This window comes from Phascolarctos cinereus, unplaced genomic scaffold (assembly GCF_003287225.1).
Source record: "Phascolarctos cinereus isolate Bilbo 61053 unplaced genomic scaffold, phaCin_HiC Scaffold_5;HRSCAF=322, whole genome shotgun sequence".
In the NCBI taxonomy this organism is placed as follows: domain Eukaryota; kingdom Metazoa; phylum Chordata; class Mammalia; order Diprotodontia; family Phascolarctidae; genus Phascolarctos; species Phascolarctos cinereus.
In genome coordinates, this window is record NW_027555958.1 from 112,109,584 (window position 1) to 112,135,474 (window position 25,891).

General features: G+C 35.3%; 1 protein-coding gene across 4 annotated transcripts in view; it reads right to left on the reverse strand.

The window, feature by feature from the left end:
- Nucleotides 1-25,891, reverse strand: part of ADGRG6 (adhesion G protein-coupled receptor G6) — a 180,997-nt gene that overhangs the window by 148,500 nt on the left and 6,606 nt on the right. For all 4 annotated transcript variants that reach the window (XM_020972481.2, XM_020972483.2, XM_020972484.2 and 1 more), the window contains exon 2: nucleotides 24,926-25,026. In XM_020972481.2, coding sequence (XP_020828140.1) covers nucleotides 24,926-25,026 — 101 coding nt within the window. The remainder of the gene's footprint in view (nucleotides 1-24,925; nucleotides 25,027-25,891) is intronic.

Here is a 25,891-nt window from a genome sequence, read left to right on the forward strand (position 1 = left end):
TCTCTTCAATCACTCAGCTACACTCTTTCATCACACAGCTAATAGACAGAAATGACCTTTATTCAAAAATATTCTTCAGCAGGTGTTTCAGAAATATAATTATTCCGACTGATGTTTTCAACTCCATTTATTTGGTAGGCCTCCTTAACTCAGTAAGTATAGCAGAACAAAAGACTTTGCCGACACAGAGTGGCCAGGTGCTGTCTGGGTCAGCCTCAGATTAAAACTCTCCAGTGTCTGACTCAATTGTACTTTCTGCTTTCCTTTGTTGTATATTTGCTGAACAATTAAAAGTGTGAAAAGATTAATCAACTTTTCATATCATCATTGATGGAAAGAATTCAAAACACTTCAGAGTAGATGAGAATCACCAGTGGTGTTTTTTTAAAAGGCCAACACCCACAGACAATAAAGAGTAAATTATTGGTTCAAACTTTTGCAGATAATGGATCAGAGATGTTAGTTAAGACAAAAGTATAATACAAGCAAGCAGAGCTGCCTGTAGAAAAAAAAAATCATATTAGCAGAAGTTATATGAACTAGTCAAGATGAGAAAAGAAGCTAGCTGGGAAAGGAATGCTTAGGCAGAATGGAAGAATAGTAGGAATAGCATCCTTTGAGGAGTAAGGAAGAGGAAGGCCTACAACTTAACTGTGATATATGTTCTTAGCAAATAATAACAATACATTTTCCTGTTCTTAATAAAGTAAAAGTGCCACAAACATACTTAACATGTTTCTCACAATAAGAATTTAACTTTTTTTTCTGAAAGAGAAAATCTGATTTTAAAAAATCTTAGATGAAAATTGTAGTAACAGAATTTTTCCTGCCCCACTTCTCCTTGAAAAATAAACTCCAAACATAAATAAAACTATATTTTAAAAAGGTTTGCATTTTTCAGAGAACCATCACTTTCACTGCCTCTACAAATTAATTACAAAAGTATTTCCCATTTGTCACTCCTAAAAACCAGTGGTTAAGCCCATATATAAAAAAGGCCGTGGAGTTATATTAACTGATTGTAAAAAATGCTTCATCCTTATATTAACAGCATAGAGGAAGTAGAAATGCTATCACATCATAAATCTAGAGAATAATACAGGAAGATCTATTTTTTAGCTCATTGAAATGGTTTTTCAAAAAGTGGAACTGTACCCACTAATTGAACGAAAGACAAAATTACTACTTAGCAAAATGACAACACAGCACCTAGCATATAGTAAGTACTTAAAAAATGCATGTTAATTGATTAGCTATGCATAGAAAGAGGACACAAGGAGATAACTGCCATTTATCTTCTGTTTCTAGCAAAGAGGATGAAGTCTGCTGCTTTCATCATAAAACAGTAACGTCCCAGGGGTAACTAAGGCCTTTTCTATAACAAAGAGTTCTATTATGGATATTTTCTTATAAAAGGGATCTTCTTTCTTTTTTCAATATCCATAGGATGTCCCAGAAATGAGATCACTGAGTCAAAGCATACAAAGAAGTTTAGTAACACACAACTAGTAATGTTTTCAAATAATTGGCACTGAATGAAAACAACTTTTAACCAAATATTTTTCAATCCTGATCTTTGGTTTCAATTCTTTTGGTCTTAGCCTACTTTTAACTGTAAAATTACTAGTAAAGGGGATTCTAACTTCATGATTAGGACAAAGACTAAGTCACTTATGAAAAGTCATTCATTCATTCAGCAAGCATATATTAAATTCCAATCATGTGCCAGACACCAGTTTATTGAAAATGAGAAGGCTAGAGGGCTAGTCTCTTGGTTTTATTACTGATGCAACCCTGAAAAGACCTTTTAATTTCCCTGTCTTTAAAATCAGAATCATTAAAATTGTTTGCAAGGCTGTTATGATGATAAAGTTACATAGGGTTCAAAAGAAAAGGAATTTAAATATGAAAGGGGGACAACTTTGTAAAACAAATAGAAATCTGACAGCCAAATAGGGAATCCTGACATTGAACTGCAGTCTCAAATTATCAACTCTCTGCTGGATGTCTCCATGAGACTGTTTCAACTGAAAACAATATAAGAGTTTAGGTCGAAGGAGTAGAAATTTAGGGTAAGCTTTGGAAAGATAATAAATAATAATTGTAGAATGGTAGGATATACTAGCAAGAGAGATTCAGGAATCATTTCTTGAGAACTTGGATAAAAATTATGTAAGCTGGGGGTTTCTAAAGGTAGAAGTGTGGAGGGAGTGCATTCCAGGTGTGGGGACTTTATGCAAAGGCATGGAGGTGGTAGATGCAACATAATGAATTAAACAGTGTATGTCCCATAGGCATCAAAAACTCAAAATATCCAAAACATTACTCACATTTCCCCTCAAACTTAGCACTCTTTCAAACTTCCTCACCTCTGTATGACACAACCATTCTTCACTTACCCAGCTTTGCAAGGTTGGAGCTATCCTTAACCCTTTTCCCTCCCTTAAATCCACATCCCATCAGTTTACTTGAATGATTCTCTACCACCTCTAGGATTAAATACAAACTCCTCTGTTTGACATTTAAAACCCTTCACAATCCCAAACTTCCCAAGTATAATGCTCATTATGTTCCTTCAACAGCTCTGCATCTGAGCCCAACTAACCTCCCTGCTCTTTCCCTATCCTATCCTGTCTCCCACCTTCTTGTCTGATTCTCCTTCCCCATCTTGGCTTTTGGGGGCTCTTATGTACATTTAAGTCTTAATTTACCTCTTACACAAGCATCCCTGATTCCCCTGGATTATTATCCTCCTCCTAAATTTCTCTGTATTTATTTTTATATTTATTATTATACTCCCTTTCCCAAATTTATTTGCATTTATTTTACATAGATATCATATTTATCTGTATAAATATTGTTTGCCTCAGAAGAATGTCAACTTCTGGAGAGCACAGATACTTTTCATTTTTGTCATATCCTCCCTCCCACCCTCCATAGTGCCTGGTCCTAAATATTGGGGCTTAATAAATACTTGTTGAATAGAACTGAATCAGTTGTCAGGTGTTATCCATTCTGTCTACACAATATCTCACAACTGTCACCTTCTCTTCATTTAAAAACTTCTACCCTAGTTCAGGCCTTTATCCCATCTCATTTGGCAATAGCTTCCTAACTGGTTTTTCTGCTGTCCAGCTCTTGCCTCTTTAATCTATACTAGAGGCAGCTGAAAATTTAACACTCCTAAAACATAGACTGGACCATGTTACTCCCTACTTGAAAATCTTATTCTCTAGGACTAACAAAAATAATAATAACGCTCAATGTGTCATTTGAAGTCCCGCACAATCTGGCTGCTACTTACCTACTTATCTACATTCATTCACCTATGAAGTACCAGGGACAGTTGCAGGTTCTGGGGATACAAAATAATTCTTGTCCTCAGGAAGCTTACGGTTTATTAGGAGGGAAACATGAATACAGGTATACACACACACACACACACACACACACACACGTATATGTATTTACATACATATACACATACACGCATACACATATATATATATATATTAAATGCAAATTAATGGAAGGAGATTAGCAATTGTGAGAGGAAGAGGGGGGAGTACAGAATAGGTTAAGCCTTGAAGGAAGATAAAAATTCTATTTAGCATAGATGAGAGATAAGTGCTTTGCAGGCATAGGCCATGAGATCAGGAGATGTGCATTCCAATTTGACAAGAAATCTGAGTGCATGAATGAATAAGCTTAGAAAGATAGACTGGAGCCAGATTGTGAAGGGCTTTGAATGCTATGCAGAAATATTCATATTTTATCTTTTCCAGGCTTATTTCATATTACTTCATTTCACACAATCTCTGTTATAGTCAAACTGACCATTTAATTCTTCCCCATTCATTATGTTACATCTACCACCTCCATGCCTTTGCATGAGTAGTCCCCACACCTGGAATGCACTCCCTCCTCATGTCTACCTTTAGAAATCCCTAGCTTACATAATTTTTATCCAAGTTCTCCAGAAATGATTCCTGAATCTCTCTTTCTAATATATCCTAGCATCCTACAATTATTATTTATTATCTTTCCAATGCTTACCCTAAATTTCTACTCGTTCAACCTAAACCCTTACATTGTTTTCAGTTGAAACAGTCTAGTGAAAAAAATATTCTTTAAAATATTTGTAGATAGCAAAATATTATGACTTTTTTCTTTTTTATGCTAAATAATCACAATAGGCATCATTGTTATTTAGCACAACCATTAATTTTAAATCTCTATGGGAGTATTTTTATTTCTTAAAATAATAGACAAGGGTATGCTGGCAAATATTTAACAAGTGGCTCTCCAAAAATCAACCAAGGGCTCACTTTTAGGTTAATCTGCATTATTAACATTTTCTCCACTAATTTCTTACATCTATACAATCAAATAATAAATCAAGCCTTATTTATAACATTTGCCAATTCCTGAGGTATAAATGCTGACACTGAAAATTTAACAATCAGCACCTTTACAAGCCAGTTCCAGAACACCAATGAAATAGAGCTAAAAGAGACTAGAGATCCCAACTTCAACTTGATGAAGTAGACAGAGCTCTGGATTTGGAGACAAGGCAGCCTTAGATTTAAATCTTTGCTCTTCCCTTTGACATGTGTGTCGTTGAACACACAGGAAGCACTTAATAAATGTTTCTTGAAATGAGATCATTTCACTGTTCTGGGCATCCATTTCCTTATCTGTAAAAGGAGAGGATTCAGCTACATGATCCTATGACTCAGTCTGGAGAAGCAGCACAGAGCAGTGAATAGAGAAGTCAGCCTCAAAGCCAAGAAAAACTTGAGGGTGGGGGGAGGTAGGCAGTGAAGTGGATAGAGCACCAGCCCTGGAGTCAGGAGGACTTGAGTTTAAATTGGGCCTCAGACACATACTAGCTGTATGGCCCTGGGCATGTCACCCAACCCAGACTGCTCCCTTAAAAAAAAAGCCAAGGGTCAAGTTCTGCCTCCGGCTGGGTGTCCCTAGACAAGTCATATAAACTCTCTCAATGTGCCAGAGATCTCTCTAAGAACATAAGTTGCGGAGTGGTGCCAAGCTACATTGGCAAAGGGAGTTTACTGTAAGTTCCCCATACCAACAAAATCACAAGTTTAGTAAAAAAAAATAGTTTAACTCTCTGTTTTTACATATAAGGAAACTAAGGCCCCTAAAGAAATAAAGTGACTTGCCTATTACAGTGCAGGAAGCAAACATATGGATTTGGAAGCCAGTTTTCCTAACTCCAGATTCAGTGCTCCTTCCACAATTCAATAAATCCTAATGGTCAATGAATCCTTATTCCCTTGAAGATCAAATACATAATACTCCATTTGGCATTTAAAGCTCTTCACAACCTAGGCCAATCCTACCTTCCCACTCCTTACATAAGTTACTCCTGTCATTCAGCAAAATTGGCCTTCTTAGGGGCAGCTAGGTGGTGCAGTGGAGAGAGCACCAGCCCTGAAGTCAGGAGGACCCGAGTTCAAATTTGGCCTCACACCAAACACTTGACACTTACTGGTCAATTGCCTAAAAATAATAAATAAATAAGCAAACAAACAAACAAATAAATAAATAAGTGATTGGTCTTCTTACTATTTCTCACATAAGATGCTCCATCTCCAATTTCCATGCCTTTATATAGGCTATCCCCCATACAAAGAAAGGGGCAGATAGGTGGCTCAGTGGATAGAGTGCCAGGTTTAAAGAAGGAAGACTCATCTTCAAGAGTTCAAATCTGGCCTCAGACACTTGCTAGCTACGTGATCCTGGACAAGTCACCTACCCCAGTCTGACTCAGTTTGTCATCTGCCCTTAGCTTTTCAGAGCTCTGTTGTTGTGGTGTAGTCATTTTAATTATGTCTGACTCTTTGTGACCCCATTTGGGGTTTTCTTGGTAAAGATACTAGAGTGGTTTGCATTTCCTTCTCCAGTTCATTGGATGATAAAACTGAGGCAGACAGGGGTAAGTGACTTGTCCAGGGCCACACAGGTAGTAAGTGTCTGAGGCCAGATTTGAACTCTCAAAGATGAGTCTTCCTGGATCCAGATCTGGCATTCTATCCACTGCACTATCCAGCTGTCCTTTTCAGAGTTCTAGGGTGTGCCATCTACCCCGATTCCAAGATAGCTTCTTGAGGACAGGGACTGTCTTTCTTTTCCCTTGTGTTTGTATTTGTTTAGCACAGTGCCTCAAGAGCTTAATAAATGGTTGTATGTTTGCTTGCTTCCTTCCTCACTCCCTCTTAGAATTTCCCATTTCCATCAAAACTAAGCCCAAGCATCACCTTCTACATTTAACCTTTCCTGATCTTTCAAGAATTCTTTTGCTCTAAAATTCCTGACATTAGTCAGAGGCAGTTTGAGTGAAAGACACTCAATATTTATCACAAATGTACCCCCCCCTCCAAAAAAGAAAATTTAAAGCACATTGCTTATAGGAGTCAATTTCATTCTACATTTATTTATTAGAAACTACAAGATCCAACATTATGGCATCCCCTGTAAGAACTTCTGTCATTCATATGATGGAAAGTATATTCCTACAGGTTAAATCTGTAACCAGTTCAGACAATAGGAAGTAATAGTCAAATAAAAATTTAAAAGTATTGATTTCTGTTGTTATAAATACCAGGAATTACTGACCTGAAAGGCAAATACCACATGTCAATGCAGCCAGACCCACAGAGGAAAAACAAACTTTATTGTTTACTGAGACATGAGGTCTTCATCAGTATCATAACAGAATTTTCTGTGGTCATGGACTACAAGTAAAAGATTTTTTAATTACTGTTCTGAAGAGAGATGAGATTAACAGTTGAAATAAAAAGTTAATGTTGACCTTCTGATGAGCCAGCTAGGAGGCAATTATTGGCATGCTTGGCCTGATTTAGAGAATTCAGGAAGGGGTGGAGATCACTTCTTCACAATGCTACAGTACAAGGTACTTGGAGCTCAAACTCTCCAAAAGCCTGATTATACAAAAAAAAAAAACCAACCCTAAAAGACTGAGTTAAATATCTTTCCTTCCCCAAAGTCAAATCTCTGTTTTTCCAAAACCATTGTTACAATTCTTAAATCACTAGTCAGACAACTCCTAGTCTCTGTCATACTCATGTTTAGACAAAGTAATGATGTCAAATTGATAAAGCACTTGTAATCAATCAGGATGTAGCACTTATTAAGAGTCTATTATGTATAAGGAACTGTGTCAGGTGTTCCAGATACCAACATAATGAAACAATATTGAATTCTAAGAACCATGGAACCTTTGTAAAAGGACTTGCAGCTGAAACCACGTGTATTGTCTCCTCTATTTGAGTGTGAGCACCTCAAAAGCAAAGACTGCCTTACTTTCTATTTGTATATCCAGCATTTAGAATAGTGCTTTGCAAATAGTAAGTGCTTAATAAATGCTTTATTAATTTATTCATTCATTCATAGATGGAAGAGATGAGATTATGTGAGAGATTTTTTTAGCTTAAGAGACACAGATGTTTATAGGCAGCAGGGAAGGAAGTAGAGAGATAAACTAAAGATTAGAGTAGGGGGATGATTGAGTGGGCAGTTTGCTGGAAAAGGTGGGAAGGGGTGGGATAAAGAGTACTTGTAGAAGTGAATATCCATCTGTTTACTGGAAACCGAAGTCAAGGAGAGAATAGGGGACAATGTCAGGGGGCTTTGAGGATCAGAGTTCAAAGTAAATCTTTGTTTTCTCAGTAAAACACCATGAGAAGAGGTCTTCTGAGAACGTGAGAGAAAAAATTATTTGGAATATTTGAGAAGAGAAGTTTGGAACAGCATCTGGGTATAGTGGAATAGAGAACCAATTATGAACGAGTAAAAGATTTGCTGTAATAAGGGTCCAAATGAGATGAAGAGGTTTAAATTAATTAATATAGCACAGCACTTGAATAGAAGCAAAAGAGATAGTGGGAGTAGAACCAGGTTTGGGCTTTGGCAAGGCATACATGGTTAATAAGACAAATAGAAGAATGTTAAATTCATTAATTAAATTAGTTAATTAGTTAAATTAATGTTAACATAGAATGTTAAATTACTTAATAGGTAGAGATTGGGAAATAAGGAAAGTATTCAACTAGAGATAACAGTGTCATTAGGAATTGTCTGTAAGGCTTAAACTTTCACTTGAGTAGCATGTTAAGAAGGAGTGAACGAAGTTTTATGAAAAGTAGTACTTGTCAGGGCAATATTTTGGCTAGGCAATGTGCCATCTTTTATGCCTATAAAGGTGCTATTTGAGGATATACAAGTGTTATAAGCACATTAACTTATTTATGCAGGACTTTGGTCAGACAGTGGCATTGATTATTCAAATTTTATTGAAAGAAGCTAAGATCCTAAAAAGTTAAGGACAAGTAAGATAACAGAACAAAATGAGAATGGAAGAAGCTCAATTTGTTTATTAATTCTTTCTGTTAACTGGGCTCCATATCATATGAGACATGTAATGACAAAGTAAGAGTGCAGAGAGACTAATTTGAATATTAATTTGTCATCTGGGCTCTATATCTGCTGGTCTCCCTTTTATGTGTAAGAGAAGTAATAAGCTCCAAAACATAGACAGTTCAGGATGAAATACAGCAGGCCACTGACAATGTTGATTGAAATAAATTCTACAATTGTTGAAAAAGCTGTTTTAGTTGTTAAAGTATGTTGTTTTTTTTAAACTTTGCTATACTAAGTATGATTTATCTTAAGAAAAGCATGATGTTTGAATAGTTTTACATAATATTCAGGGAATTTTGATGGGCAGAACAAAATGTAATGTCAGTAACACTACTCTGAAGCAGGAACTCATTCAAAAATATGAGTCTTGGACACTTTTTAAAGTACTATTAGTACTAATCCTACTGTGTACTTTGGTGAATCCATGTTTTATTAATGTGGGAACTCCTTAGTTTGGTAGAAATTGGAAATTCTCCATTACTCCTCATTCTGTGATTTTTTTTGTCTTTCCATAATCCCCTACGTAGAATGCACCATCTTATACTTTTATTATCTACAAGCCATCAGTATACCACTCAACTGTCCATCTGTAGTCTCTTATTTTATTTACATGAGCAAGCCCATCTACTCTTCCAGTCTTATGCATCCTGGGTTATATATTCTAGGCCACTTATCATGTACTGGTAATGAAGCCTATGTATGCACACCATGCATCCCTCCACTGGTCTTTGGATTATCTATCATTTTGATGCTCCCAGTATCATGGCATTCCATGAGCTGAAATCATATAGAGTTACTGGAAGAATACAGTTATAAAAGAGACAGGTTTTTGTGGCAACAAGTAGTTTGAAATCCTGTCAAGTATTACATGCTTTTTCAAATGCAATCCAATCTAATCTGCTCTTACTTAATTCTGGATCTGGTTCACTGTTTGTCTGCAGTTGTCTGGGGGGGGTGGGGGTGAGGTGTGTATGTGTGTGTGTGTGTGTGTGTGTGTGTGTTGTAGATAGATTGATAGATAGATAGATGAACTAACTCAAGGGGCTCCCGAACTAGATTCACCATGTGAGTAAGGTAAGCATTTCATTATTTTTTGCAGTTTGAATTGAGTTCAATCACTTTTCATTATTACGAATTTTCATGGAAGCCTCTATGGTATTCCAGGATGAACAAAGTTAGCACTTTACCTACAAATAAGGTTACTGGAGAACCTTAAACTCACATAGGAAATCATTTTGCTGTTAGTTTGGACATCAAAAAGAATACTGTCCATGAAAAGAGTAAAAACTTTACATAAATGTATCAATCTTGTTTGGACCTCACTTTGTGTCTTTAGTCAGAGGATAATTGAACAAAATTACTTCTGTCTTCACACCTGTCAGAAAGTGTCAGCATAAGCTCTGACAGGTTCTATCATTTTGGAAAGATTGACAGTATGACTCCAGCAACAGACTTAGTCTATTTTCTGAGGATCAACCTACAGACAGGCACTGGGTGATTTTTTTTTTTTGGCCCTGGAAATCCATGAAACACAGAAGACTTGGATTGAGGAAAAGACCTTAAATCTAATTAAGTATGAATTTGAGACTGAGAAGAACATTTGTAAATTCCTCTTATTCTATGAGACAAATACATTTTTTTGAAACATTTCAATTTAAAACAATGGGTTTTTATCTTCTCTACACCTCTGTCAGTTGTATTACTATAAATAAACATGTTACTGTAAAAAATTATCTGTGTAAGCCTGTTTCTCATGTTTTCATCAAAGATATCATTATAGAACATTTTGATGTTTTATATTCACAAGAAAGCACATATATAGACCTATAGTTGCTCATATCTTCTTGGTTGCATCTGTTTTGGTAAAGGAACTACCTGCGATTTTTTTCCTATTATTATAAGATCCTACCATCTTTGGATTATCTTTAAAAAAATTAACAAATATCTTTAATGTTGCTTCCATAGAGATTTCTCTTGTATTAATTTTTACATCCAGCCATTCTTCCTGACTTCACCTCAAGTGCCTTTGTAATTTATTTGTCTAGTACATTGGGCACTTTGATCATAGAATCCAAATTAGTGGGTTTCACTGTCACTGCCAATGAGAACTTATTACTATAAAAATGTAATGCTATAAAGCAGAACTGTTCTCAGTCACATTTCTTTGTTGTCCTCTTTCCAGTTTCATTAACATATGTTTTAATCTCATCTGGGATCATCTTTCTTAGGTCACTGGATTGCACACTAAGCCCTCTGCAGGTTAATTTTCTCCTCAATTGCTTTTGATTTTTTTTTTTGCCAGGTTATATTGCTTGTAGTCTTCAGTCATACTCCTTGGTAATGTTTTGCAAACAAATATGTACTCTAAATCAGTATTGCCTTTGGCTACTATGTTTCTCTGCTTGGCAAGGAGATTGTGTTTTCTGGCTGAAGTGCTTTCTATCCTCTTTACTACTCTTATTATGGTAACTGCCTAGCATCAGGTAAGCTTCTCTGAGAAATGGCAATACAGTCAATTCCTTTATATTCTCATTTTCTCCACTTCCCATTTTTTCAGAGTTCACAATTTGTTGAAACAGTCTGAGAAGGAAATACTGTAATAAGTGTCTCCTCATCATTATTCTTTCTTTTAAAAATGTTAATTTATCATTTTTTATTTTTAACATTCTGTTCTTTTAAAATTTTGAGTTCCAAATTCTCACCCTCCATTCTTCCCCCTCCCACACCCACTGAAAAGGCAAACAATATGATATCAATTATACATATGAAGTCATGCAAAACATATTTTCACATTAGCAGTATTTCAAAAAAAAAGCAAGAAAAATAAAGAAAGTGAGAAAATTATACTTCAATTTGCACTCAGAGTTCATCAGTTTGCTCTCTGGAGGAGAACAGCATTTTTTTCATCACAAGTCCTTTGAGATCTTCTTGGATCATTGTATTGATCAGTGTAGCCAAGTCTTTCACAGTTGATAATCATTATAACATTGTTGTTATTGTGCATAGTGATCTCGGTTCTTCTCACCTCACTTTGCATCAGTTCATACAGGTCTTACCATGTTTTTCTGAAGCCATCCCCTTCACCATTTCCCACAGCACAATAGTATCCCACATCACAATTACATGCCACAACTCGTTCAGCCATTCCTCAATTTGTGAGCATCCCCTTAATTTCCAATTCTTTGCCACCACAAAAAGAGCTGATATACATATTTTCATACATGCAGGTCCTTTTCCTTTTCCTTTAATCTCTTTGGGATACAGAACTAATAGTGGTGTTATTGGGTCAAAGGGTATGTAAAGTTCCAAACTGTTCTCCAGAATGGTTGGACCAGTTCACTACTCCACCAGCAGTTCATTAATGTACTTATTTTTCCCTCATCCCCTCTAGTGTTTGTCATTTCTGATATGTATGAGATGTTACTTCAAAGTTGTTTTAATTTGCATTTCTCTAATCAACAGTGATTTAGAGCATTTTCATATAACCATAGATGATTTTAATTTTTTCTCTTTGAAAACTGCTTGTTTATATAATTTGGCCACCTATTAATTAATGAATGGCTCTTATTTTTATAAATTTCACTCAGTTATATACTCAGTATATATTTGAGAAATGAAGCCTTTATCAGAGAAACATGCTGTAAATTTTTTTTATATTACTTCATTGTCTATGATATCATTTGGTATAATGTAGTTTCCCTGATTATCTCTTTTAATTAGGTCTCTTTTTGCTTTTGCTTTGTCTGAGATCATGACTGCTGTCTCTTCTTTTTTACTTCAGCTGAAGCACATTAGATTATGCTCCAGCTCTTTATTTTAATTCTGTGTGTCTTTCTGTTTCAAGTAAGTCTCTTGTAAATAACATATTGTTGGATCCTGGTCCTAATCCATTCTGCTATCTGTTTCCATTTTAAGGGTGAACTCATCCCACTCACATTTACAATTATGATTACTACCATTAGTATTTCCCTCCATCTAATTTTCTTCTGTTTCTTCTCTTTTTCTGTCTTTTTTTAATCTTGTCCCTCCTCAAAATTCTACTTTACTTTTAACCACTGACTCCCTTAATATATACTCCTTTTTATCATCCCCCCCCTTTTTTTTATTATTCCCTTCCCCTTATTTTTCCTACTGGGTAAATTACATTTCTATACACAACTGAGTGTGTACATATTCTTCCCTCTTTCGACCAATTCTGATGAGAGTGAGGTTTAAGCACTGCTTGCCACCCCACCCCCCACCATTTTCTTCTCCATTGTAAAATCTTTCTTGCATGCCTCTTTTATGTGAGAAAATTTTCCTCACATTCCTCCTTTCCCTTCTTTGAGTGCATCCTTTTTTTCTCACCCTTCATTTTTAGAGATCCTTCCAACATAACTAAATCACAACCATGCCCTCTATCTATATAAACTCCTTTTAACTGCCCTAAAAATGATACAATTCTTAGGAGTTACATGTATCATCTTCCTATATAGGAATGTAAACAGTTTGTTGAGTCCCTTATGATTACTTTTTCATGTTTACTTTTTTATGTTTCTCTTGAGTATTGTGTTTAATTTCAAATTTTCTATTCAACTCTTGTCTTTTCATCAGAAATACTTGAAAGTTCTCTGTTTCATTAAATATGTATTTTTCCCTGAAGGATTACACTCAGTTTTGTTGCATGGATTACTCTTATTTGTAATCTTAGTTCCTTTGCATTTCAGCATACCACATTCCAAGCCCTTCTCTCCTTTAAGATGGAAGCCACTAAATCTTGTGTAATTCTGACTATTACTCCATGATTATTGACTTATTTCTTTCTGGCTGCTTGAAGTATTTTCACTTTGACTGAGCAGGTCTGGAATTTGGTTATAATATTTCTGAGGGTTTCCCTTTTGGGATCTCTTTCAATAGGTGACTGGTGAATTCCTTCAAATTCTATTTTGCCCTCTAGATCTAAGATAGCAAGGCATTTTTCCTTGATAGTTTCTTTTAAATATGATTTCTAGGCTCTTTCTTTGATCATCATTTTCAGGTAGTCCAATATTTCTTAATATTTCTTATTTCTCCTGAATCTATTTTCCAAATCAGTTGTTTCCCAGTGAGATATTTCACATTTTCTTCTATTTTTTTCCTTCTTTTGATTTTGTTTTATTGTTTCTTAATGTCTCATAGAGTCATTAGCTTCCACTTGCCCAATTCTAATTTTAAAAAAAATTTTCTTCAGTGAGCTTCTGCATCTCTTTTTCTATTTAGCCAATTTTGCTTTTTTCTTTCTTTCTTTTTTAGGCAATTAGGGTTAAGTGACTTGCCCAGGGTCACACAGCTAGTAAGTGTCAAGTGTTTGGTCTGAGGCCAGATTTGAACTCAGGTCCTCCTGACTTCAGGGCCAGTGCTCTATCCACTGTGCCACCTAGCTGCCCCCCAATCTTGCTTTTTATAAGGAGTTATTTTCTTTAGCGAATTTTTGTATTTCTTTTTCCATTTGGCCACTTCTGCTTTTTCAGAAATTCTTCTCTTCAGGGGATTCTTGTTCCTCTTTCATCATTAGTCCAATTCTGTTTTTTAAGGTCTCAATATTTTTGTGCCTTTTTTTTTAACCAAGCTGTTAATTCTGTTTTCACAATTTTCTTGCATCACTCTCATTTCTTTTTCCAGTTTGTCCTCTACTACTCATCTCTTTAGCTCTTCTAAGAATTCTTGCTGGGTTTGGGTCCAATTATTATTTTTCTTTCAGGCATTTTTGTAGCTGCTGCCTCATTATTGTCTTCTCTGGAGGTCATGTCTTGATGCTCCCTGCCATTATGTTTCTTTTTGTCTTTGCTCATTTTTCCAGCCTATTTCTTGACTTTGAACTTTATGTTACAGTTGGACTCTGTTTACCTAGGAGCGAGGAGGCATTCTCCTAAGCTTCAGGCTTTTCGTGCTCCTGTTTGCAGAGCTAATTCTGGGGGGGTTTGCAGGTTTTGGTACTCTCAAGATAGTTGCGATCCTGGAACAGCTGTAGTCACTGCTTTCCTGGTCTGTATTCTGGTCTTTACACATGAAGGGGCCCCTGCAGCCATGAATGCTAGCACTCTCTTTGTCTTGGTACTGTGACCAGGCCCATCTCTCTTGTGATCAACCCCTAGCATTCCCCTCTGCTCTGGAACTGCAACCTAGAACAGCGTATGGGTCAAAAGAGTTGCCGATCAGCATCAGCTATACTCACTGCTAGCAAAGGGTTGCCTGTGAGCAATGTTTGACCAGTTGTCTGACCCTCCTTACCATCTCTGAGCTGAGAGCTCCCGAAGCTTCTGCTGCTGCTGAGGCCACTGTTGTCACCACTGTGCTTTGGGGCTCTGGACAGGCCTTCACTCCAATATCACAGGCCTCTTCTGCTAACCTTTTAAGTTTTCTGAGGCCAGAAAAATGTCTCACCTCAAAATTTTGTTGGCTCTGCTGCTCTAAAATTTGATTTGAAGCATTATTTTCAAGTTGTTTGGAGTGGAATGTTGGGAGAGTTTAGCTGGGTGGCTTTCCAATCTGCCATCTTGTCTCTGCTTTGAGTCTTTCTTATAATTTAGCATTTATTTTGACTTTCACTCTGAGCAACTGATTCTGAAATAACTGCTTCATCTGAAACTGTTGGTTTTCAATCCATTAAGATATATCCAGTTTAATTTTCTTATTAGTGCTCTGTATCCAGTGCCTTCTCAATCTCTTTTGGAAGAAAGTGTTGTGATGTCTACAATTAAGGTTTTTACTCCATATCTAGTGTGTTTCATCTGTGTGACCTTCAACATGACATTATTTATCTCTGAGTTTCCATTTCTTCATTTCTAAAATAAAGATAATAATATGTGTACTGTTCTCCTTGAGAAAGGCAGCATGACATAATGAACAGAAAAGTCGGAAGTCCAAAAGTTTTGGAGTTAGGAAGGCCTGGGTTCAAGTCTTTCTTCTGACAAATATTAGCTATGGGTGATTGGCAAAGTCCCTTAACTTCTCAGTGATTCAGGCAATTCTTTAAAACGCTAAGTAGGGGTGCCTAGGGGGCACAATAGATAGAGCACTGGCTCTGAAGTCTGGAGGACCTGAGTTCAAATCTGGCCTCACACCAAACACTTGACACTTCCTAGCTGTGTGACCCTGGGCAAGTCATTTAACCCCGATTGTTTCACCCCCTCCCCCCCAAAAAAAGAATTTCACTTTGGCAGCTGTGAAGAAGTTGAATTGTAAAGAGCCAGACTTGAGGCAGGCAGAGCAATTAGGAGGCCGTTCAATATCATCCAAGAGTTGAAGTGGAGTAGTGGTATGTGAGTGAAGAGAAGACGGATGTGAGAGATATTGTAGATGCAGAAACAACTACTCTTGGTAACTGAGTAGATATGAGGAATGAGTGAGGAGGAACAGTCAAGGATAACGAGGCTGTAAATCCACGTGATTGAAAGCTAACAGTGCCACTGACAGAAATAGAGAAATTAGTAAGAAAGGAGGGTTCGAGGGCAAAGATGGTGAGTTCTGTTATTAAGCATTTTGAGTGTAAGAGCCCTATGGGATATTCCACTGAAAGGTCCAACCGGCAACTGGTGATATCGTGTGGCACAAAAGGAAGAGTGCTGAACTTGAAGCAACAGCAGTATGGTTCAAATTTTGGTTCTGCCATATATTTATTACCTGGGTAATCTTGGGAAAGTTAATTAAGCTCCCGTGGCCTTAGTCTCCTCATCTATAAAATGAGATGGTTGGATTAAATGACCTTCAAGCTCTAGATCCATGATATTATGACACAGGACTAGAATTCAGAAAAGAGGCTAAGACTGGATAGAGATTTGGGAGTTTCCTACTTAAATACTGATATAAATATTAATTGAATATTGATGAAATATTGGTTTAAATATTTAATTAAATATTAGCTTAAATATTTCATTATCTAATTTAAAATTTTTTAATTATTTAATTAAATATTGGTTTAAGTATTGATTAAGTCACCAATGAATACAGTGAAATAAGAAAATAGTCCCACAACAGAATCCTGGGCTATACCCACATACATGAGTGTAATATGGGTGATAATGTAGCAAAAGAGATTAAGAAGGAAAAGATAGGTAAGAAAAAGAGTAACAATATCGCAAAAACAATAAAAAGTGTGTCTAGAATAGATGAAAAGAATGGACAATAGGGTCAAGAAAGGTCAAACAGAATGAGGACTGACAAAATGCCATAGGATCTGACAAGAAATCACTGGCAGCATTAAAGAAAGCATTTCATTTGAGAGATGAGGTTAAAAAGCCAGACTGCAAGAAACTGAGAAATGAATGTGAAAGGACAGAGTGTGGATGATGAGCATAGAAGGCTTTTTTTTTTAATAAGACTTTGGTTGTAAAAGGAAAGAAAAATATTGGTCAATAGCTTGACAGAATAGTAGGATCAACTGAAGATTTATTTTTAAGTATGAGGGAGATCTTAGGGAAGGGGCAGCTAGATGGCACAGTGGATAGAGCACTGGCTCTGGAGTCAGGAAGACCTGAATTAAAATCCGACCTCAGACACTTGATCATTTGATACTTACGAGCTGTGTGACTCTGGGCAAGTCACTTAACCCCAACTGCCTCACAATGAATGAACGAACGAACAAATGAATGAATGAATGAATGAATGAATGAATGAATGAATGAATGAATGAATACCTAGGGAAGGAGCCAGTCCATAAGGAGAGATTAAAATGTGGAAAAAGAGGGCATCATTGAAGAAGCAAATTCCTAGAGGATATAAAAGATGGGATGAAGAATACAAATAGAAGGGTTATAAAAGGAAGTCAAAGAGAATGTTACTAGTGACACCATAGTACACTAATAATTGGTGGAGTTGCCACAGGATACATGATATATAGAAAATAAAGTATGGATGGAGAATTAGTGATGCATTTAGAATGATGACAGTATGAGTCAGTGAGAAAAAAATGAATACAAAGGAAGATGGGTCTGTATGGCAGGTAGGAGTGTGTGAGTCAGTGTGTATCGTGGGTAAATAGGATGTGTTCGGGTATGAATCACTCAAGTTTAAAGGTACGAGGCGTGTGTCACTGGCAGTAAATGTACTCCAGGTACATTCAGCCTCCTTTACTTCATGCCACTGATAATGCAAGAACAGAAGAGGGCCACCCGGGGCTGAAAACTGTTTTGTGTTTTTGTACATCTCATGGGCTTTCACAAACAACTAAAACCTCAAGGAATGAAGTCATTTTGTACTTAGCTATATTAGGAACCACACAAACCAAAATCCATTGTTCATCATGGGCACCATGTCCAGAGCTTTTCTAACTTAACAGAACCTATCAGACCTTATATACTCTACACACAGAGAACCTGGGGCCCACATCAGGACAGGGCATCAGATAGGATTCCTCCAGAGGAAAATAAATGTCTAACATTATATAATACATGAAGGAAAGAAAAAAGTGCTTCCAGACACAATTTACTATCACTTCAGAGCCTTTGAAATACCTTTCAAGTCTGCGAAAACAGTTCTTACTTATGGGATGATAGAAAATGGACCTTATTATGGTTGATATTTTCAGAAGATAGTGAAGCAATGTCAATGAAATTAATTTAAATGCATTTACATAGTTATTACTCATGTCTCTAGAAAATTAATTTCTTTTCAGGTGTGTTTCTCATGGCAATGGAAGTAAAGGTATTTTTATAACCCGATAGCTGACTTAAAGATTAATGCATCTTCTTTTTTCTCTCACTTTTCACACCTCCAGCCACTTCAATCTTCTCCACTGCTGGCAAAGAAATGTACAAACCTTTGAGTGTCCCTTTTAATTTCCCTCTTAGCTATCATCCTTGGTTATCACAGGACCAATATCATCAAGACTTAGCAAGGAGAGTGGAAGAAACATGAATTACTCTTTTTGTTTGAAGAGATACTAACATTATAACTTCTGACCAAGCCTTCAAAGGTTCCTCTAAGGAGAAATTATCATTTATCTGAAATATATATAGGTTTTCCTTAAAAATAGGCCACATCCATATAATGAAATCTATCTGAAAGGGGGGAAAATGAGTATGTACTGAAAAATAACATTGACCGTAGGTTCTACTTAGGTTCTATAAAAGTCAAAGTTAGGATGAAGGGGTTAAAGTGATACTTATATTAAGACCAGTATAGCATTTATCTAATAATAGCTGCTACCGGTCTAGATTTCTCCAAATTTACCAGTTACAGGTGCAATTCTATAAGCCATAAGGTTTTTGTGTAAATGTATTTGATCTTGGAAAGGTGGAGGGGAGATATAATGTAAGTAAATACAAAGCCAATTTTAAAGTTTTTAAAGAGAAATGATTGTAGAAGTGAACATGCATATAAAATATCATCCTATATACTGTCTACAAAATTGCCACCACTGTTGTCTCATGCTGAATTTGTGATTATCTAGAATTCCTAGCTCTTTTTCAAATTAACTGCTACCCAGCCAGACCTGCTTCAATCTATTCTTCCCCAAATGAATTTTTGAACAACAATATATGAATTTATATTTATCCCTGTTACATTTCATCTTATAGGTTTTACTGCCATTGCCCCAAGCCACAGAAAAGAGATATTTTCTAAGACATTTTCTCAAAGAAGCATTATTTATTTAAGTTTAGGTACTTATTCTGGGACTTGACACTTCACCTCTCTGCTTGTATTAGATGATCCTCAAAGTCCTTTTTCAGTTACAAGATTCTATGATTCACTCGAAGGAACATTAAGAAAAAACTAGACATTAAAGTATCAGTCCTCAGGCTGGAGACATCCCAAGGTGAACAAGCACAGGGGCTAAAAGTTCTTGAATTACTTCAACATTCACTTGAATGGAGTATATAATGATATGCCAAAGAATATGTGAACTGGAATCTCAGCTGTGATGATATAATCAAACCACTTTGCTATAATTTCAAGAGCTCTTTGATCAATGACTCAATAACCAGAGGTATTTATGACTTAGCCATGTTTATTCAATTATTGAATATACATATATATACATATATATATATATATACATATATATATTAGTACAGTGTGGTGCTGACAGTAAAAAAATGAATGCTAAGATCTGTTCAGGAGAGGAAAAAAATATCTGTAACATCTGGATTCATTTTTTTCATTCAGAGTACCTGGCCTTTGATAATTCTGCTTTTCTCTGAGCTACTATTTGAATAACACAGTTCAAGCAGCACTTTCAAATATATACGCATTTCCCTGTTTCAACTGTTGATATGTCATGAAAAACAGAACATTCAAGATTTGAAATAATCTGCTGATATCATCCATTTTCTGGAGGGAAAGGGGGCACCTCCCTCAGTACTTATTACTAAGGATATCTGTGTGGAAACAGGATCCTTGTTGCTTAGGAATTTGTTGGCTCCTACTGGTTGTTTCCCACTCTACTTGAAATCATAAACTTCTGTCTGCCTGAGATATCACTAGCATCTTCACAGATATGATCTGTCAGACCACATAAAAGAAGTTAGGATGTGAAATATCTAATGACAGATTCTTAAGAAGCAATTTTTTTCTACTCTGTGTGTGTGTTTTAACTACAAACTTTCAAGAGATGGGCAGGGTAACAGTTAAGTGACTTTTTTTTAAATTCTCTAGTCCTCTCTCTCCATAATAATCTATAAGAACCATTTTAGGTTTTCAGAGGGTTTTTTTTTTCCCTTTTATAATGTTTAGTGATCTTATTTTCTTTTCTTAAATCACTATCACTTCCTAATGATTCCTGAGCACCTCAAGCCCTGATATAACTTTCCTTCGTAACAAAAATAATATAGTCAAGCAAGACAAATGAACATATTGGCCATGTCTGAAAAATGTATGCTTCATTCATACCCACTGTCCACCATCTCTCTGCTGGGAGCTGAGAGGTATACTTTACCATCAAGTCCTCTGAAACCATGATTGGTCACTTCATTGATTAGAGTTCTGAAGTTTTTCAATGTTGTTTTCCTTTGTAATATTGCAGAAAACATTTAAGTTTTTCCTCCTGATGCTGATTTACTTGCCCTCAGAGGTAATTGGGGTTATTAGTCATTGTTTAAAGTTATATTTGTTAACTGACAATAGATAGAAAGTTGGTTTCCGGCACTGAATCATGAGGTTATCTCATGAGAGAAGTGCAAGAGACCTGTTTACTAGTTTATGTCCCCTTAGCTATTTCAATAAATATTAACTAACAAGTCTTAACACCACAAATCTACAACTTCACAAAATTACTGAAATTTCAGAGTCTATTAATTTATGAACTTATCCTTTTCTATCTGAGGTCACTGGCTATATTAACAGTCAGAATGCTGAAGGTTTTGCTGCAGAGTGGATTCATGCATCATCATTGACCAAAAAAAATGACCAAGCAGTAAGGATCATACATGGGATCAAACTTCAAGGTTTACTAAAGTCAATCAGTCAACAAACATTTATTAAGTGCATACTATGTGTCAGACACTGTATTTAGCAGGCTACAAATATGTAAAGGAAAGATGTTCCCTGCCCTCAGAAGCTTACAACCTAATAGAGGGGAAGAACACAGAAAAGGAAATTAATAAGGGTAAGGGAGGAATGGAAAGTATTGGGCATGATGGAGAAGTCCAAACGAATGCTGTTAGGTGGGAAATGAAGAGATGGCTGACCCAGATGCCTTCTTTACTTGGTTCAATGACTGAAATTAAATTAGTGTATTTGACAGAAAGGTACTGGGCATGAAGGCAGGATGGAGAAATTCAAAGGATTACTGCCAGGTGGTAAATTGTTAGCTTGCATATTGTCGGACCCTTTGAATTAAAAATGGACCTTAGATATTACTTAGGTCAAAATGTTCAATTTATTGATGACATAGTTAATGGGAAGAAGCATTAGCAAGATCACATAGACAGTTGCAGAGCTGGGCCTAGTGCTCTTCCTAATACAACTTGCAGTCTCTCCCCTAAACCATGCAACCAAAGAAGGTCTGCAAAACCAAAAGTGAAGTAGAGACTTGGTAATTATGTAATTAATATAATCAATAAAGATAAATAGCTGATCTAGCATTCAAGCACCAAAATTCCCTTCGGGGTCTAATTTCGACAAATTCATTATCTACAGGGATCAAATTGGGCAAATTATGTAAGATACTTTGTGCTACATAGATAGAAGTGTTAACTATATTAACTATATATGCTATTTTTTAGAACTTGATATAAATCAAATGTCTGTCATTTGTCAGATTATTTTATATGAAATGAGGTTGCACACTATGGTACAGTGGCAAGAGCATGGGGTTTGAATCCTGGCTCTGCTACTCTCAATCTGTATGACTTTAGGAAGATCATTTCAACTCTCTGGGCCTCAGTTTTCCACCTGTAAAATGGGATGTTTGGATTAGGTGATCTCTAAAGGTCCTCCCATGATCTTGTTATAAGGGAAAGAAAACTTTTGTAATCTTATGTCTTTTTGGTAAAATAAGTTTACATTATCTTTTGACATAAGTGAAACACATCTGTAAGTGTAACATTAATGATATATAACATATATATGTAGGTAAACAGGTGTGTGTATACTGAAAAATATTTAAGTGATTAACAAAACTTACATACACTTTGACTTTGTAAATTTTAAAAGTTGTTTAAAATTCTCTACCACACAATAAAATAAAAATGGACACATGGCCTGAATAGTAAATATTGTACCATCAAAACATTAGAAGAAAATCGAATCAATTATTTTTCACAGTCATAAACAGGGGGTGGATTCTTAACAAAACTAAAGATAGAGATGCTTACAACAGTTAAAACAGAAAATTTCAATTAAATTGAAAAAAAACTTCCTTTATCATTATTATTATTTTTTTTTGGCTAGGCGATGGGGTTAAGTGACTTGCCTAGGTTCACACAGCTAGTAAGTATAAAGTGTCTGAGGCCAGATTTGAACTCAGGTCCTCCTGGCGCCACCTAGCTGTCTCGGGGGGTGGGGGGGAACTTTCTTGCAAACAAAAGTAATTTTGTAATTAATGTAAGTAATGCAACTAGGAGCAAGCAGTCAACTGAGGGAAAAAAATCTTTGCACCAAAAAACTCTGATAAAGGTCTAACATCTAAGATAAAGAGCTAACAGAAATAGGCAAAACTTTGCCCAAAGGATATTAAACAAAGAGTTCTCAAAAGAACTGCAAACTATTAATAGCCTTATGAAACAGTGCTTCAAATCACTAATAATCAGCAAAATGTGAGTCAGAATAGTCATGAGGTTTCACCTCATCCCCAACAAATTGACAAAAATGACAAACATCGAGAATGATCATTGTTGGAGATGTTCTAGAAAGATGGACGCACTAATGGACTATTTGTGGGGTTATGAATTGGTTCAATAACTCGAGAAAATAATTTGAAAATGTGTGAAGAAAATGACTAAAATGTCCAAATTCTCTGACGCATATATTCCCCTACAAATTATGTTTTCTGAAGAGTTAATGACAAAAAAGAAAGGCACCATATACATCAAAATATTTAGAGTAGCATTTATAGGCAAAGAATTGGAAACAAAATTAATGCTCACTGTTTGAAGGATTCGCTAGAGAAGTCATGGTACATAAATATAATGGAATAATTGATTAATATGATAGATACAAAGAAGCATGGGAAGTTATATGAACTGATGCAAAGAAATTAAACAGAATCAGGAAAACTACGTAGCGACAACCACAAAATTACAAATGTAAAGAACAGCAACAAAAGAACTGAAGGTAAATGATATGACATGATGACTACCCTTAGCCCAAAGAAATCAGAAGTTACCTCCCTGCTTCTCTGCAGAAATGATGTAAAAGCAAAGGATATTCCAAAAATTGATTTTTAAAATTGTTTTGTAAAAAAATTATTAGATGCCATGTACCAAATCAAAGACAAAAAAGATCCTGTCTGTTAATATATGTCTCATTTTATTTATTCAAATGAAAAGCTAGCGAAAAATTATAAATATATGTGTTCAAAACTAAAATGAGAACATATCCATTGCTTTGTTGTAAAGGAGACTGGTGTGATAAAAACAATTCCTAACACTTCCTCCATATAAGTATGATCAAAATAATTTTTTCATTTTCAGAATTCATTTCACATAATTGATGTGTGGTTTCACATCTCAACCTCTATCAATTCTGAAATACATTAAACTCTCCTTTAATGACAAAGAAAAATCCAGAACTAGAGAACTATAAAAATTCGATATACTTTTAATTCTCTGCCCTTTTGAAAGGCTTTCTCTCTTCACTGACATGGAGTCAGTAACTAAAAGAGTGCCTTTCTTGTAAAAGAGAAAAAAAGGCATATGCAAAATATCTGCTGAAGGTTTTGCTTGTGCTTTGGAGCCATTAAACAATGCTGGGGAATTTTCCAAGTAAGTAGCTGAAACTCCTAAAATTCTCTGTGCTCTGTCGTTTGGAAAAAGTATTTACCCAGCAAATAAAAACTAGACTTTCTTCATGTGAAAGAGTCATTTCAGGAGATTATCTCTGTTTCTTCCAAAGCATCAATCAATAATAAACTTTTATAAGAGATTGTTATGACATACAGACTTTAAATGCAGCACTGACATAACCTTCCCAGAAATTCCAAGCAACTTAAACATGTGTATTATAAAAATTATGCTGTTTAAAAAAAACTGATATATTAATTCCATCCATCTGGAAAATTATAATCATTTCTTCAAAGAAAAAAGACAGAGTTTTTATGAAAAAGTAATGCTGTTTGTACTGACAAAAAACAGGTTGTACATTCTAAATTTAGTTTTTAATATCAATAACATTCCTCAGTCATTAATAGCACATTTATATAATTATCTGTCTAAAGTGAACTCAGAATTTAATAAAAGTAAAGAATTTTGCCTCGAGGATCAGAAATTTCTAACAAGAATAACAATTTAAAAAAGACTTTGGAACATGTTAAAATTACTATGGTTTTAATATTAGCTCTCCTCACATCAACGTTTTGTATGAATTTTATATCAGCTATAGGTTTTCTTTTTCTAAAGTAATTGTTATTTTGTTGCAAAATACTAATTGTATCAAGAAATACATTTAATATTGTCACCACAAGAAATCTTAAAAAGCAGAGTAGCAAGAATCAAATGCTTCTTTCAACAATAAGAAGAATGAGTACTTTATCAGATTTTCAGGCATTCCACCATAAAATACGAACTAGATAGATCTAGAATGCTAGTTAATGAAGAGAAGTTCTAAAGAAACATAAAGACTTAGAAATCCTCATGGTCAAAGAAATGCTTATTCAACTGATAAGAAAGATTCCTTGGAAAAAAAAGAGAAAGGATCAGGCAACAAAGAAAACATTTTGATAAAATGAGACACAATTTAACCAAAATATCACTACTAACCTTATCTCAGTTGAATCATTTTTAAACTTTGAAAAACATATGCCAAGGAAGACAAATTTATGGACAACAGAACATTTGCCACTTACCTGAATGATGCACACAAACAGCATATATGGTAAGGAGGACCAGAAGACCCTGCAGCTTCCATTTCCAATGACAGCTCCACATTCGACTTGTGTAAAACATCCTGCAATGGGAGAAAGCCACCAATAGGATACTTAATTGTAATAATAATTACAAAACTGTTTTTAGCAGAAGCTGCGGAATAGAATATTTTATCAATCTTGTTTCTAATAAAATGTTAGGCTGTGTTAAAGGACCTTGAATTTCAGTCTGTTTGCTAACTGCCTAAAGGGGGGAAAAATATCTATGCATTCCATTTGTCACAGGCTCCTTCCTTCTAGATTCTCGAACTGGTCTTTCTCCAACAGGAAACAATATACATTTTTTTTTTGCATGAAGAAGCTGGACTATATCAAGATAACACAAGAAAAAATCATTCTAGTGATTAACAGCAAGTTGTTGGTTTTTCTTTTTTTCTTTTTAAGTAACAGCACAAACCTAACTTGGAAGATATGTATGTTATCCTCACTTGTTATTTAGATTTTCCATATTAGAACTGGCTATAAATAGGGATCATTTTAAAGATTTTTTTTTTATTTTACAAAAGCCACTGCTCTATGTATATTGTCTCTTTCTCTTAAATTAGACCTTGAAAGTGTGAACATTCCCCTAAAAGATAAGTTCCTTCCATGTGTGTATAACAAGGAAAAATGTGAGAGCAATAGAATATGTTGCGTAAGAAAATTATGAATGAAATCTGATAGAGATGTATAAAATATAGTAGTGAGCCACTTTTTATATCTATCATACTTTGAAAACTACAAAACTACAAAAGTCAAATCTTGAAATGCAAATTACATTTAGTAATTATTTCTACTTAAACATCTAAATCATTTATCACCTCCAAATAAAAGCTTATACAAGGTGCCCCAAAAGTTTTAGTGCAGTTTAAAGCTTTAATAATTTAAATTGCTATTGAATAGCTTTTT